This window comes from Nerophis ophidion, linkage group LG01 (genome assembly GCF_033978795.1).
Source record: "Nerophis ophidion isolate RoL-2023_Sa linkage group LG01, RoL_Noph_v1.0, whole genome shotgun sequence".
Taxonomy (NCBI): domain Eukaryota; kingdom Metazoa; phylum Chordata; class Actinopteri; order Syngnathiformes; family Syngnathidae; genus Nerophis; species Nerophis ophidion.
Genome location: NC_084611.1, coordinates 47,735,318 through 47,750,079, shown reverse-complemented (window position 1 = coordinate 47,750,079; position 14,762 = coordinate 47,735,318). Strand labels below are relative to the sequence as shown.

General features: G+C 40.5%; 1 protein-coding gene across 1 annotated transcript in view; it reads right to left on the bottom strand.

The window, feature by feature from the left end:
* si:dkey-92j12.5 (multiple PDZ domain protein) overlaps positions 1-14,762 on the bottom strand; it is a 184,013-nt gene that overhangs the window by 83,503 nt on the left and 85,748 nt on the right. Inside the window, exons 23-27 of the mRNA XM_061910044.1 lie at positions 12,367-12,535; positions 7,760-7,870; positions 5,466-5,525; positions 4,250-4,349; positions 975-1,183 (exon numbers count right to left, since the gene is read on the bottom strand). Coding sequence (XP_061766028.1) covers positions 975-1,183; positions 4,250-4,349; positions 5,466-5,525; positions 7,760-7,870; positions 12,367-12,535 — 649 coding nt within the window. The remainder of the gene's footprint in view (positions 1-974; positions 1,184-4,249; positions 4,350-5,465; positions 5,526-7,759; positions 7,871-12,366; positions 12,536-14,762) is intronic.

The window sequence follows — 14,762 nt, the reverse complement described above, 5'->3', positions numbered from 1 at the left end:
ACACTCAAGTACAGTAGCACACTGGGCCTAAGCATCCATCAAAAACAGAGGTTTTATCTAATGAGCATATTTATTATTGTTGGCTGCTAAAGGTGTGCTAATTGGAGAAAGGCAGCACTTAGTGCGCTCAAGATGCAAACACTGCATACTTCTACGAGTTGTTTTTAATAAAGAAGATATGTTAATTATATATCTTCTATGTGAAAAACCAGACGTCAATAAAAAAACTGTCATTATTTAGTGGGTGCGTCTTATATGTGGTGTGCTCTATAAATGTGCAGTACTTTAGCCTTTCAAGTGTTTGTTTTCACATCATAATATTATCAATTGTGAACAATATCTACACTTGTACAAACATTGGGAATGTTAAGTTGTCTGTACTCTACACTTTATAAACCTTTATTTATTTTGATACCCATGGTTTCCTGTCTTTTATTGTATTCCACTTTCTGTGAGTCTGATTAGCTGATTGGAGAGCTAGCTTGCGCAGCTAGTGGGTCCACGACCAATACTTCTGTTTTGCTTGATCGGCCGTTTTACTGCCCTGTTACTGACACTGTTTGGAAACAATTAAGGTATGTAAATAAAAATTTACAGAATATTTATGTGTAAATAACTCGTTTTATAACATATATCTCTGCCACTTATAGTCCGGTGCGACTAATGTATGGACAAATACATATATATGTATATATATAAAAATATATACTTTTTTTTTTTCTTAAAAATTTAATGGGTGCATCTTATATGTGGTGTGCTCTATAAATGTGCAGTACTTTAGTCTTTCAAGTGTTTGTTTTCACATCATAATATTATCATTTGTGAACAATGTCTACACTTGTACAAACATTGGGAATGTTAAGTTGTCTGTACTCTACACTTTATAAACCTTTATTGATTTTGATACCCATCGTTTCCTGTCTTCTATTGTCTTCCACTTTGTGCGTTTGCTGTCTTGGATGACTTTCACTTACCTCCAGGAGTTCATCCCCCACTCTTATCCGGCCGTCCAAGCCGGCAGGACCTTGGGGGTCTACAGCCGCCACGCAGACGCTCATGCGGGCCCTGCTGCCCTCCTTGTTGTCTGCCAGGCTGATCCCCAAGCCCTTTTGTGTAGGCTGCTTCTGCAGCTCCATCATGTGCAGCCTCCCTGACAGACTGCCATAGCGCTGCAGCATCCTCTCTGGGACACACACACACACACGCACCCACACACACACACACACACACACACACACACACACACACACACACACAAAAAAAAAAGGAGATATTTTAGGAAAGAGAGGAGCTTATGGAGGTAATGAGTGACACTTGTTGAGGAGGGGAAGACGCTCGTGTGGGCGCCTGTTGCAGCAATTTGTCTGGAGGAGATGATGTCACATGTCACCACGCTGAGGGATGACTGTGTTCACTGCACAATATATGCCGTGTGTTTGTGTGTGTGTGTGTGTGTGTGTGTGTGTGCGTGTAATCATTATGGGAGAATGTACTCTCATTTATCTGCAGAGTTATTGTGGCTCTGTGGGCTTTTCATGAATACAAATATATTCCTACACTTCATGGAAATTATGTGAATTATTCAGTAGGAGAAGTCATGATGCAGTTTAAACACACACACACACTGTGAAGACTTGACATACTAGACTGTTGAGGAGTAATTAATCCGAATGATTTACATTGATATTGTGATCAGCAATAATACATTTGAAAACAAGAGGATTGTAAAACAAAAACTCAACTTGGAAAAACAGTTCACAAAAGAAATGTATTTCCATGTAATAAAATGCATTCATTTAAAGGCGTGGAAACTTTTATTTTGTAGTAGTAGTGGCAACTTACTTTTTCGTCTTATAATCTGGTCAACTTCTTTTGTTTTTTCACTTTATAGACCTGTGCATACAAGTCACTTCAAGGACACGTTGGGACCACGTTTGGTCTACATTGGGGCCACATTGGGCCCATACTGGGACCACGTTAAGACCACATTGAGCCCACATTGGGGCCACATTAAGACCACATTGAGGCCACATTGGGGCCACGCTGGGTCTACATTGGGGTTACATTGGGACCAGATCGGGGCCACGTTGGGACCACATTGGGGCCACATTGGGTCTACATTGGGGTCACATTGGGACCACATCAGGACCACGTTAAGACCACATTGAGGCCACATTGGGGCCTTGTTAGGGCCATGTTGGGTCTACATTGGGGCCACCTTGGGTCCACATTGGGACCACATCGGGGCCATGTTGGGACCACATTGGTAAATGGTAAATGGGTTGCACTTGTGTATACATTGGGCCCATACTGGGACCATGTTGGGAACTTATTGGGGCCACGTTGGAACCGCATCGGGTCTACATTGGGTCCATACTGGGACCACGTTAAGACCACATTGAGGCCACATTGGGGCCACGTTGGGTCTACATTGGGGGCACATTGAGACCACATCGGGGCCATGTTAGGACCTCATTGGGGCCACATCGGGCCCATACTGGGTCCATGTTGGGACCTCATTGGGGCCACGTTGGGACCACGTTAGACCCACATTGGGGCCACATTGGGATCACATTAGGGCCACGTTGGGGCCATATTGGGATCACGTTGGGGCCACGTTGGGACCAGGTTGGGACCACATTGGGACCTCATTGGGGCCTTGTTGGGATCACATTGGGGCCATGTTGGAGCCATGTTGGGACCACATTGCGACCGTATTGGGGCCACATTGGGGCCATGTTGGAACCACATTGGGGCCACGACGGAACCACATTGAGGTCATGTTGGGACCACATTGGGGCCATACTGGGACCACATTGGGTCCACATTGCGACCACATTAGGGCCATGTTGGGACCACACTGGGCCCATACTGGGACCACGTTGGGACCTCATTGGGGCCACGTTGGGACCACGTTGGAACCACATTGGGGCCACGTTGGGACCACGTTGGGACCACATTGGGGCCATATTGTGATCACATTGGGGCCACGTTGGGACCAAGTTGGGGCCATGTTGGGACCACATTGCGACCACATTGGGGCCACATTTCAACCACATCGGGGCCACATTTGGATCATATTAGGGCCATGTTGGGGCCAAGTTGGATCTACATTGGGGCCACATTGGGACCGCATTGGGACCATATTGGGACCACATTGGGGCCACATTGGGCTAATACTGGGACCACGTTGGGACCACATTGGAGCCACATTGGGGCCATATTGGGACCACGTTGGGGCCACATTGGGACCACATTTGGACCATGTTGGGGCCATGTTGGGACCACAGGGGGCCATACTGAGGCCACATTGCGACCGCATTGGGGCCACATTGAAGCCACATTGGGGCCACTTTGGGGGCATGTTGGAGCCATGTTTGGGCCATGTTGGGGCTACATTGGGGCCACGTTGGAACCACATTGAGGCCACGTTTGGACCACGTTACGACCACATTGTGACCACATTGGGGCCACATTCGGACCACATAGGGGCCACAACTGTTTTGGGCTACTTTGTCCTGCAGTGTAAACCCAACTGATTTTTTCAAGAACAGATTTTTTCCAGCTAACTGTTTACTGAACAAGTAAAATGTGACCTTTATCGGACTTCAGTACAATTGTGCATCTGGCCCCAACGTGGTTCCAACGTGGTTCCAATGTGACCTATATGGGACTTGCATGCACAGATGGATAAAGATAATAATCTGACGCTTCAATAAGGGATGTAAACACTTTGACAACAACAATCAGATTAGGTTACCATGAATTGATTAACGTGGACCCCGACTTAAACAAGTTGAAAAACTTATTGGGGTGTTACCATTTAGTGGTCAATTGTACGGAATATTTACTGAACTGTGCAATCTACTAATTAAAGTATCAATCAATCAATCAATCAAATAAGGTGTGCAGCGTCTTAGAGACCTCATGTTCATGTTCATGTTCATGTTCTTCTGTAGACCACCAAACTATGAGTGGTTAAGTTCCAGAAAACTAAACTATGAGTGGTTAAGTTCCAGAAAAACAAACTATGAGTGGTTAAGGTTCAGGAAACCAAACTATGAGTGGTTAAGTTCTAGGAAAGCAAACTATGAGTGGTTAAGTTCGAGGAAAATAAACTATGAGTGGCTAAGTTCCAGGAAACCAAACAATGAGTGGTTAAGTTCCAGGAAACCTAACTATGTTCCAGGAAACCAAACTATGAGTGGTTAAGTTCCAGGAGATGAGAATATGACGAAAGTGTGCTTACTTCTGCTGGTGTCCTCCTCCTCCTCCTCCTCTCTGGTTGTCCACTTCAGAGCCTTGAAGGTCTGGCGGCCGCCTTGATCCTCTCCATGGGAGGTCTGCACCTTGGACAGGTTCTTATATTATTGAACAGTCTGTTGGAGGGGCCCCGGGGGTCCTTCAGGGAACGACCCCCGAGGCTCGCTCTGCTTGATGAATTCATGCACTCTAGTTTAATGCGGCCTAGAAACAACATGAAAGATGACCAGAATATTTTTTCTCCCAACAAACTAACATCAAAAGACTTTTCAGGCATCTTCATCAAAGGGCACAAACAAAGGTAGTTACGCTATGGTGGGACTTTGAAATACAAATATGTGCATTCATTACATGTGCCAGACATGCTAATGCACACGCACACACACACACACGCACACGCACACGCACACACACACACACACACACACACACACACACCTGGAGGTACCAACCTTGAAAGGAGTAGGGGTGAAGGGGTTTGCGGGGGAGGGACTAAGGAGAAGACCACTGAGAGGCTGCGTGTTGGTCATGTGACCATGTGGGGAGACAAGTAGACATCAGGTCTAAAAAACGCATTGTCAGCACAAAAAGATGAGGTAGGAGTGACGACTCATGGCGGTGTGTATATATATATATATATATATATTTATGTAAAAATTCAACTCCAGTCATGGATACGTGTAGAGAGAGCATTTGACATTTTTCCCAATGGATTCCGATGGTTGCAAATTTAATAGTTTTTTATTGTGGTTGGAAGTTTTGATGTAAAGTTTTAGCAAGCAAGCAGGTTGTGTTGTGTTGTGTTGTGTTTGACAGTGTATGTTGACTTGTGGTATTGGGTGCATTTTGTGTTTTGCACCATGACTAGGGACGGGTATTTGGATTGGGTCATATAAATAGATGCTGCGCTGTTCACACTTTAACTCACATTGACCTAAATGACTAAGGACCAAACATTATGCAGATATTTCAAATGAATGTGTCAACACTGTGGGCCAGATTGCTCATGAGACTCATGATGACTTGCGGGCCAAACCCAAGACATTGGCAGTCCACACTTGGCCCGCGTGTCATCATGAGTCTCATAAGCAATCTGGCCCACAGTGTTGACACATTCATTTGTAGTTGGACACCCATGTTCTAAACATTTCTTCATCATAAAAAAAACACAGAAAACATTCTAGCAGTGTTTATTTTTTTACCTGGCTTCTGTCCGACTGCAAGGTTGGAGTTAGTCTCTCACACTTAGTCAGTACCGGCGACTGTGGGGGACATCATCACCAAATATGAGTCAGATATGAGTGAAATATGACCAAATATGAGTGAATATGAGTGAAATAAGACCAAATTCGAGTGAAATATGAGTGAATATGAGTGAAATATTAGAGAATATGAGTGAATATGAGTGAATATGAGTGAAATATGAGTGAATATGAGAGAAATATGAGTGAATATGAGTGACTATGAGTGGATATGAGTGAATATGAGTGAAATATAAGTGAATGTAAGTGAAAAATGACCAAATATGAGTGGAATATAAGCGAAATATGAGTGAAGATGAGTCGAATATGAGTGAAATATGAGTGAATATATGTGGAATATAAGTGAAATATGAGTGAAATATGAGTGAAATATGAGTGAATATGACTGAAATATGAGTGAATATGAGTGAAATATGAGGCGACTATGAGTGAAATAAGAGTGAATATGAGTGAAATATGACCAAATATGAGTGGAATATGAGTGAAATGTGAGTGAATATGAGTGAAATATGAGTGAATATGACTGAAATATGAGTAAAATATGAGGCGACTATGAGTGAAATAAGATTGAATATGAGTGAAATATGACCAAATATGAGTGGAATATGAGTGAAATATGAGTGAATATGAGTGAAACATGAGGCGACTATGAGTGAAATAAGAGTGAATATGAGTGAAATATGACCAAATATGAGTGGAATATGATTGAAATATGAGTGAATATGAGTGAAATATGAGTGAATATGAGTGAAATATGAGGCGACTATGAGTGAAATAAGAGTGAATATGAGTGAAATATGACCAAATATGAGTGGAATATGAGTGAAATATGAGTGAATATGAGTGGAATACATACTTGCCAACCTTGAGACCTCCGATTTCGGGGGGGGGCATGGGGCGGAGGCGTGGTTGGGGGCGTGGCCGGGGCTTGGTTGGGGTGGGGGCGTGGTTAAGAGGGAGGAGTATATTTACATCTACAATTCACCAACTCGAGTATTTCATATATATCAAATACACAGTAATAAAAACACAGTTGTTCTACTAACTGTACTGTGCTTGCTAGTTACAAAAAAAAAAAACACTTACCTTTCACTAGTTGAGTAACCTTTGTTCTGCCATTTGCGTAGTGGCGAGAGTCACTTGCAGTCAGGTGCGCAGCACCACGTAAAAACGTTGGCCAATCAAAAAGCAACCTCATAATGCTATAGCCAACATTCACCAGGAAATGGCAACAGACAACATAAAATCACTCTATTACAGATGGCGTAGCCATTGCTGTAACTTCCTCGTTCTTCTGCTTCGTCTCCTTGTGTGTGCAGTTTTTTATTAAAATCCGTAGATGTTGTAAAGTGATTGGGCAGGCAAGCTGTTTATATAGTGGGAAAGCGGACGTGAAAACAGGCTGTTCCCACTCAGGTCCGCATGGAGCTGGAGGGGGCGTGGCCTCCAGCTTCGCTGATTTTCGGGTGATTTTCGGGAGAAAATTTCTTCCGGGAGGTTTTCGGGAGAGGCGCTGAATTTCGGGAGTCTCCCGGAAAATCCGGGAGGGTTGGCAAGTATGGTGGAATATGAGTAATATGAGTGAATATGAGTGAAATATGAACAAATATGAGTGGAATATAAGCGAAATATGAGTGAATAAGAGTGAAATATGACCAAATATGAGTGGAATAAAAGTGAAATATGAGTGAATATGAGTGAAATTTGAACAAATATGAGTGGAATATAAGCAAAATATGAGTGAATATGAGTGGAATATGAGTGAAATATGAGTGAAATGAGTGAATATGAGTGGAATATGACTGAATGTGAGTGAAATATGAGTGAAATATGAGTGAATATGAGTGAAATGTGAGTGAAATATGACCAAATATCAGTGAAATATGAGTGAATATGAGTGGAATATGAGTGAAATATGAGTGAATATGAGTGAAATGTTGGTGAAATATGACCAAATATGAGTGGAATATAAGTTAAATATGAGTGAATATGAGTGAAGTATGAGTGAAATATGAGTGAATATGAGTGGAATATGAGTGAATGTGAGTGGAATATGAGAGAAATATGAGAGAAAATGAGTGAAATATGACCAAATATGAGTGAATATGAGTGAATATAAGTGAATATCAGTGAAATATGAGTGAATATAAGTGAAATATGACCAAATATGAGTGAATATGAGTGAATATAAGTGAATATCAGTGAAATATGAAATCAAGTAATGTGTGAGAAACCTGTGCTGTGTACTGTGTGGATTGAACCAGAAGGTCCACAGAGTCTCCTGCTCGGCGGATGGCATCCACCACCTCATCATGACTGCCGTCACGCACGTCCTCACCACACACCTGGACACCAGGTCACATGACACACACCTTTGTCAAATGACTGTACACCTTAGTCACATGACTGAACCCCAGGTCACAGGACACACACCTTAGTCACATGACTGTACACCTTAGTCACATGACTGTACACCTTAGTCACATGACTGTACACCTGAGTCACAGCAACTAGAAGGGGAGTCAATAGAAGACTCGTGTCTGGCTGTAGGGGACAATCATGTTGACCTCATACAGAATGTAGTCCCTACAGTAAGTAAGGAGGGGAGTCCAGAAGCGCAATCAAGTCCTTGGACTCGCAGACAGAAACATGGCGCCCAAAGTTTATCTACTTTTTACGAGAAGATTCTAACACACCAACTTGTAATAATTGCAAGGTTTTGCTTCAACCAGAAGTCATCTGGTCTGAATACTACAGGTACTAGGTAACATCTACCATCATGTTAGCGTACTAAGTAACATCTACTATCATGTTAACATACTAGGTAACACCTACTATCATGTTAACATACTAAGTAACACCTACGATCATGTTAACACACTAGGTAACACCTACTATCATGTTAGCGTACTAGGTAACACCTACTATCATTTTAACATACTAAGTAACACCTACGATCATGTTAACACACTAGGTAACATCTACTATCATGTTAGCGTACTAGGTAACACCTACTATCATGTTAACATACTAGGTAACACCTACTATCATGTTAGCGTACTAGGTAGCACCTACTATCATGTTAGTGTACTAGGTAACACCTACTATCATGTTAACATACTAGGTAACACCTACTATTATGTTAGCGTACTAGGTAACGCCTACTATCATGTTAAAATACTAGGTAACACCTACTATTATGTTAGCGTACTAGGTAACACCTACTATCATGTTAAAATACTAGGTAACACCTACTATTATGTTAGCGTACTAGGTAACACCTACTATCATGTTAAAATACTAGGTAACATCTACTATCATGTTAACATACTAAGTAACACCTACGATCATGTTAACACACTAGGTAACATCTACTATCATGTTAGCGTACTAGGTAACACCTACTATCATGTTAACATACTAGGTAACACCTACTATCATGTTAGTGTACTAGGTAACACCTACTATGATGTTAGCGTACTAGGTAACACCTACTATCATGTTAACATACTAGGTAACACCTACTATTATGTTAGCGTACTAGGTAACACCTACTATCATGTTAAAATACTAGGTAACACCTAATATCATGTTAACATACTAAGTAACACCTACTATCATGTTAGCGTACTAAGTAACACCTACTATCATGTTAACATACTAAGTAACACCTACTATCATGTTAGCGTACTAGGTCACACCTAATATCATGTTAGCGTACTAGGTAACACCTACTATTATGTTAACATACTAGGTAACACCTACTATCATGTTAATATACTAGGTAACACCTACTATCATGTTAGCGTACTAGGTAACACCTACTATCATGTTAAAATACTAAGTAACACCTAATATCCTGTTAACATACTAGGTAACACCTACTATCATGTTAGCGTACTAGGTAACACCTACTATCATGTCAACATACTAAGTAACACCTACTATCATGTTAGCGTACTAGGTCACACCTAATATCATGTTAGCGTACTAGGTAACACCTACTATTATGTTAACATACTAGGTAACACCTACTATCATGTTAACATACTAGGTAACATCTACTATCATGTTAGCGTACTAGGTAACACCTACTATCATGTTAACATACTAGGTAACACCTAATATCATGTTAGCGTACTAAGTAACACCTATTATCATGTTAGCATACTAGGTAACACCTACTCTCATGTTGGTGTACTAGGTAATACCTACTATCATGTTAGCGTACTAGGTAACACTTATTATCATGTTAGTGTACTAGGTAACACCTACTATCATGTTAGTGTATTAGGTAAAACCTAATATAATGTTAGTGTACTAGGTAACATGTACTATCATGTTAGCGTATTAGGTAACACCTATTATCATGTTAGTGTACTAGGTAACACCTATCATGTTAGTGTACTAGGTAACACCTACTATCATGTTAGCGTACTAGGTAACATCTACTATCATGTTAGCATACTATGTAACACCTACTATCATGTTAGCGTACTACGTAACACGTACTATCATATTAGCGTACTAGGTAATACCTACTATCATGTTAGCGTACTAGGTAACACCTATTATCATGTTAGTGTATTAGGTAACACCTACTATCATGTTAGCGTACTAGGTAACACCTACTATCATGTTAGCGTACTAGGTAACACCTACTATCATGTTAGTGTACTAGGTAACACCTACTATCATGTTAGTGTACTAGGTAACACCTACTATCATGTTAGCGTAATAGGTAACACCTACTATCATGTTAGCGTACGAGGTAACACCTATTATCATGTTAGTGTACTAGGTAACACCTACTATCATGTTAGTGTACTAGGTAACACCTACTATCATGTTAGCGTACTAGGTAACACCTACTATCATGTTAGCATACTAGGTAACACCTACTATCATGTTAGCATACTAGGTAACACCTACTATCATGTTAGCGTACTAGGTAACACCTACTATCATGTTGCGTACTAAGTAACACCTACTATCATGTTAGCGTACTAAGTAACACCTATTATCATGTTAGTGTCCTAAGTAACACCTACTATCATGTTAGTGTACTAGGTAACACCTACTATCATGTTAGCGTACTAGGTAACACCTACTATCGTGTTGCGTACTAAGTAACACCTACTATCATGTTAGCGTACTAAGTAACACCTATTATCATGTTAGTGTCCTAAGTAACACCTACTATCATGTTAGTGTACTAGGTAACACCTACTATCATTTTAGTGTACTAGGTAACACCTAATATCATGGTAGCGTACTAAGTAACATCTACTATCATGTTAGCATACTAGGTAAAAACCTACTATCATGTTAGTGTACTAAGTAACACCTACTATCATGTTAGCGTATTAGGTAACATCTACTATCATGTTAGCGTACTAGGGAACACCTAATATCATGTTAGCGTACTAGGTAACACCTATTATCATGTTAGTGTACTAGGTAACACCTACTATCATGGTAGCGTACTAAGTAACACCTACTATCATGTTAGCAGACTAGGTAAAAACCTACTATCATTTTAGTGTACTAGGTAACACCTACTATCATCTTAATGTACTAGGTAACACCTACTATCATGTTAGCGTACTAGGTAACATCTACTATCATGTTAGCATACTAGGTAACACCTACTATCATCTTAGTGTACTAGTCAACACCTACTATCATGTTAGCGTACTAGGTAACACCTACTATCATGTTAGTGTACTAGGTAACACCTACTATCATGTTAGCATACTAGGTAACATCTACTATCATGTTAGCGTACTAGGTAACACCTACTATCATGTTAGTGTACTAGGTAACGCCTATTATCATGTTAGTGTACTAGGTAACACCTACTATCATGTTAGTGTAATAGGTAACACTTACTATCATGTTAGTGTACTAGGTAACACCTACTATCATGTTAGCGTACTAAGTAACACCTACTATCATGTTAGCATACTAGGTAAAAACCTACTACCATGTTAGTGTACTAGGTAACACCTACTATCATGTTAGTGTACTAGGTAACACCTACTATCATGTTAGCGTACTAGGTAACATTTACTATCATGTTAGCGTACTAGGTAACACCTACTATCATGTTAGTGTACTAGGTAACACCTACTATCATGTTAGCGTACTATGTAACACCTTCTATCATGTTAGCGTACTACGTAACACCTATTATCATTTTAGTGTACTAGGTAACACCTACTATCATGTTAGTGTATTAGGTAACACCTACTATCATGTTAGCGTACTAGCGTTACTACATGACCTATATACTTACATCATGTATATATTACATGTTATTATGAATGTTACTTGGTACTACAAATATACTTACAGTGTGTATATAAAAAAATGATGGAGGTTTTTGGATGTTTTTTGGAGAGGAACAGAGCGACTCCCTTTGACTCCGTTGTTAGCTGACTTTTACTAGCATTTATTTAGGATTTAGAATGCATAACAAATTGTTATTGTCTTACATAAGTGTTGTGAATGAGTCACAACTGCACACAAATACATATTTTCTTTGGCTGTTATCCATCGCTATTATTCCCAGTCTAATAATGTTCTCTCTCGCTGGAGAGTGAAGGTTACCAGGTGACTTTGGAAGCAACACCACTGACTAGAAAATTCTGATGCTGCTTAAAGGAAGCTGGCATGTTGGCATGTGCCGCTAAAAGGAAAACATGGCCAACCGTAAAAAGCAGCAAAGGAATAATACGTGTCGACGTAGTAGGATGCTCACACATACTGCACTGTCTGTCAATGATGTCTCCTTCTCTCACACTGTGACACACACACACACACACACACGCACACACACCTCCAGTATCCTGTCCCCGACCCGCAGGGTGTGGTCAAGTGCTGCGGAGGTGATGTTCTTGATGAAGACCCCCCTCATCATGTGACCAGCACTCAGCCGGTGGCCCATGCCCCTGCCTCCCATGATGCTGAGGCCAAGAGAGCGGCCTGCAGCCCGTCTGAGCCGCACTCTGCAACACAGCAGGAGACACACGTCACCACAGGAAGATGGATGGAGAGACAACTGAGACTTACGCTTTTTTATGTCAAATGTTCTTTAAAACTCCTTTGTACACTTGATGATGGGACTTTAATCCCATGAGAGACAACATGTTTACAAATTCAAACTAATCAGAGTTTGACCTGCATTTGACCTTGGAAGTGTCACAGTATTTGGTGTGTTCTAGTGTTCCGGTTCTGGTATAGTATCGTGGTACTAAGGAATCAAACACAGTACCATATTTTTTTTTAAAAGTACCGGTTCTCTGTTTTTTCCTTCGTTTTCTTTTTAACGGGCATGATATTGCTGGTTTTTGGAGCAGAGGAGCATGTTGGGCAGCGCACACACATAGAGTACTTACAAGCAGACACAGTGTGTAGAAAGAAAAGGGAGAACGGACGCATTTTGATGTAAAAATCAATCAATCAATCAATCAATGTTTACTTATATAGCCCTAAATCACTAGTGTCTCAAAGGGCTGCACAAACCACCACGACATCCTCGGTAGGCCCACATAAGGGCAAGGAAAACTCACACCCAGTGGGACATCGGTGACAATGATGACTATGAGAACCTTGGAGAGGAGGAAAGCAATGGATGTCGAGCGGGTCTAACATGAAGATAAAGGTGAAGTTATAACACTGAAACACCCTTAGGAAGAGCTGCTTTAAGACATGCAGCTAACATCCATCCACAGTGTTTTAGCTACTTTTAAATCACTAATCCTGGCTGACAAAGTAAGTTTCTTACAGTAACATTATCACTGGAGGACGAGGAATAACTAAACATGCTTCACTACACACCGTAGGAGGATACAATAGCTCACCGCTGTCACAATGTAAACAAACGCCATAGGTGGATCTACACAAGCTATCCACTGTAATGATACCAAGTACAAGAGCGTATCTAGTAGATACTACTATGATTGCATCAATATTAGTTATTGTTACAAAATATTTTTAATTTTTTATTCATATCATGTTTATAAACTCAGGAAAAATGTTGTAACTTAAATTATGACCAATGTATGATCCTGGAACTACTTGGTATCAGATCCATAACTTAATGTGTGGTATCATCCAAAACTAATGTCAAGTATCAAAGAAGAGAAGAATAAGTGATTATTACATTTGAACAGAAGTGTAGATAGAACATGTTAAAACAGGAAATAAGTAGATATTAACAGAAAATGAACAAGTAGATGAATGATCAGTTTTTACAGTTTGTCCCTCATAATGTGTAGAAAATAATAGGTGTATAAATGACACAATATGTTACAGCAGACTAATTAGGAGTCTTTGTTTGTTTACTTACAACTAAAAGACAAGTTGTCTAGTATGTTCAACATTTTATTGAAGCACTAAAGGCCTACTGAAATGAAATTTTCTTATTTAAACAGGGATAGCAGGTCCATTCTATGTGTCATACTTGATCATTTCGCGATATTGCCATATTTTTGCTGAAAGGATTTAGTAGAGAACATCGACGATAAAGTTTGCAACTTTTGGTTGCTAATAGAAAAGCCCTGCCTTTACTGGAAGTATGTGCGCGTGACATCACGAGTTGCAGGGCTCCACACATATTCACATTGTTTTTGATGGGAGCCACCAGCAGTAAGAGCAATTCGGACCGAGAAAGCGACAATTTCCCCATTGATTTGAGCGAGGATGAGAGATTTGTGAATTAAGATATTGAAAGTGAAAGACTAGAAAAAAATAAAAAATAAAACAAATAAATAAAAGCAACAGCTCCGGGCGGCGGCAGTGTGAGCGTTTCAGATGTAATTAGACACATTTACTAGGATAATTCTGAAACATCCCTTATCTGGCTATTGTTTAATAGTGTTTTAGTGGGATTTTAAAGATTGTAAAGACATACCTCGAGGTCGGATGGCTGCGGTGAGCACCACTAAGTGTCTCAGAGAGAAGCCGAGGAGCCAAGCTCACAGCTGCCTTTTAAATAGCTGCTGCAGGACGACGAATAATCAAATGATTTCTCCGGTAAGATATATATCACAATTTCCCGATCCAAAAACATGCTGGTTGACGTAGAGAAAACATGTTCGCTTGACCGCTCTGTGTTAAAGCTTCACAACAAACAAAGAAACACCGGCTGTGTCTCAGTGCTAAAGACAGCTGCAATCTACCACTTTCCACCAAAAGCATTGTTCATTATAGTCTCCATTATTAATTGAACAA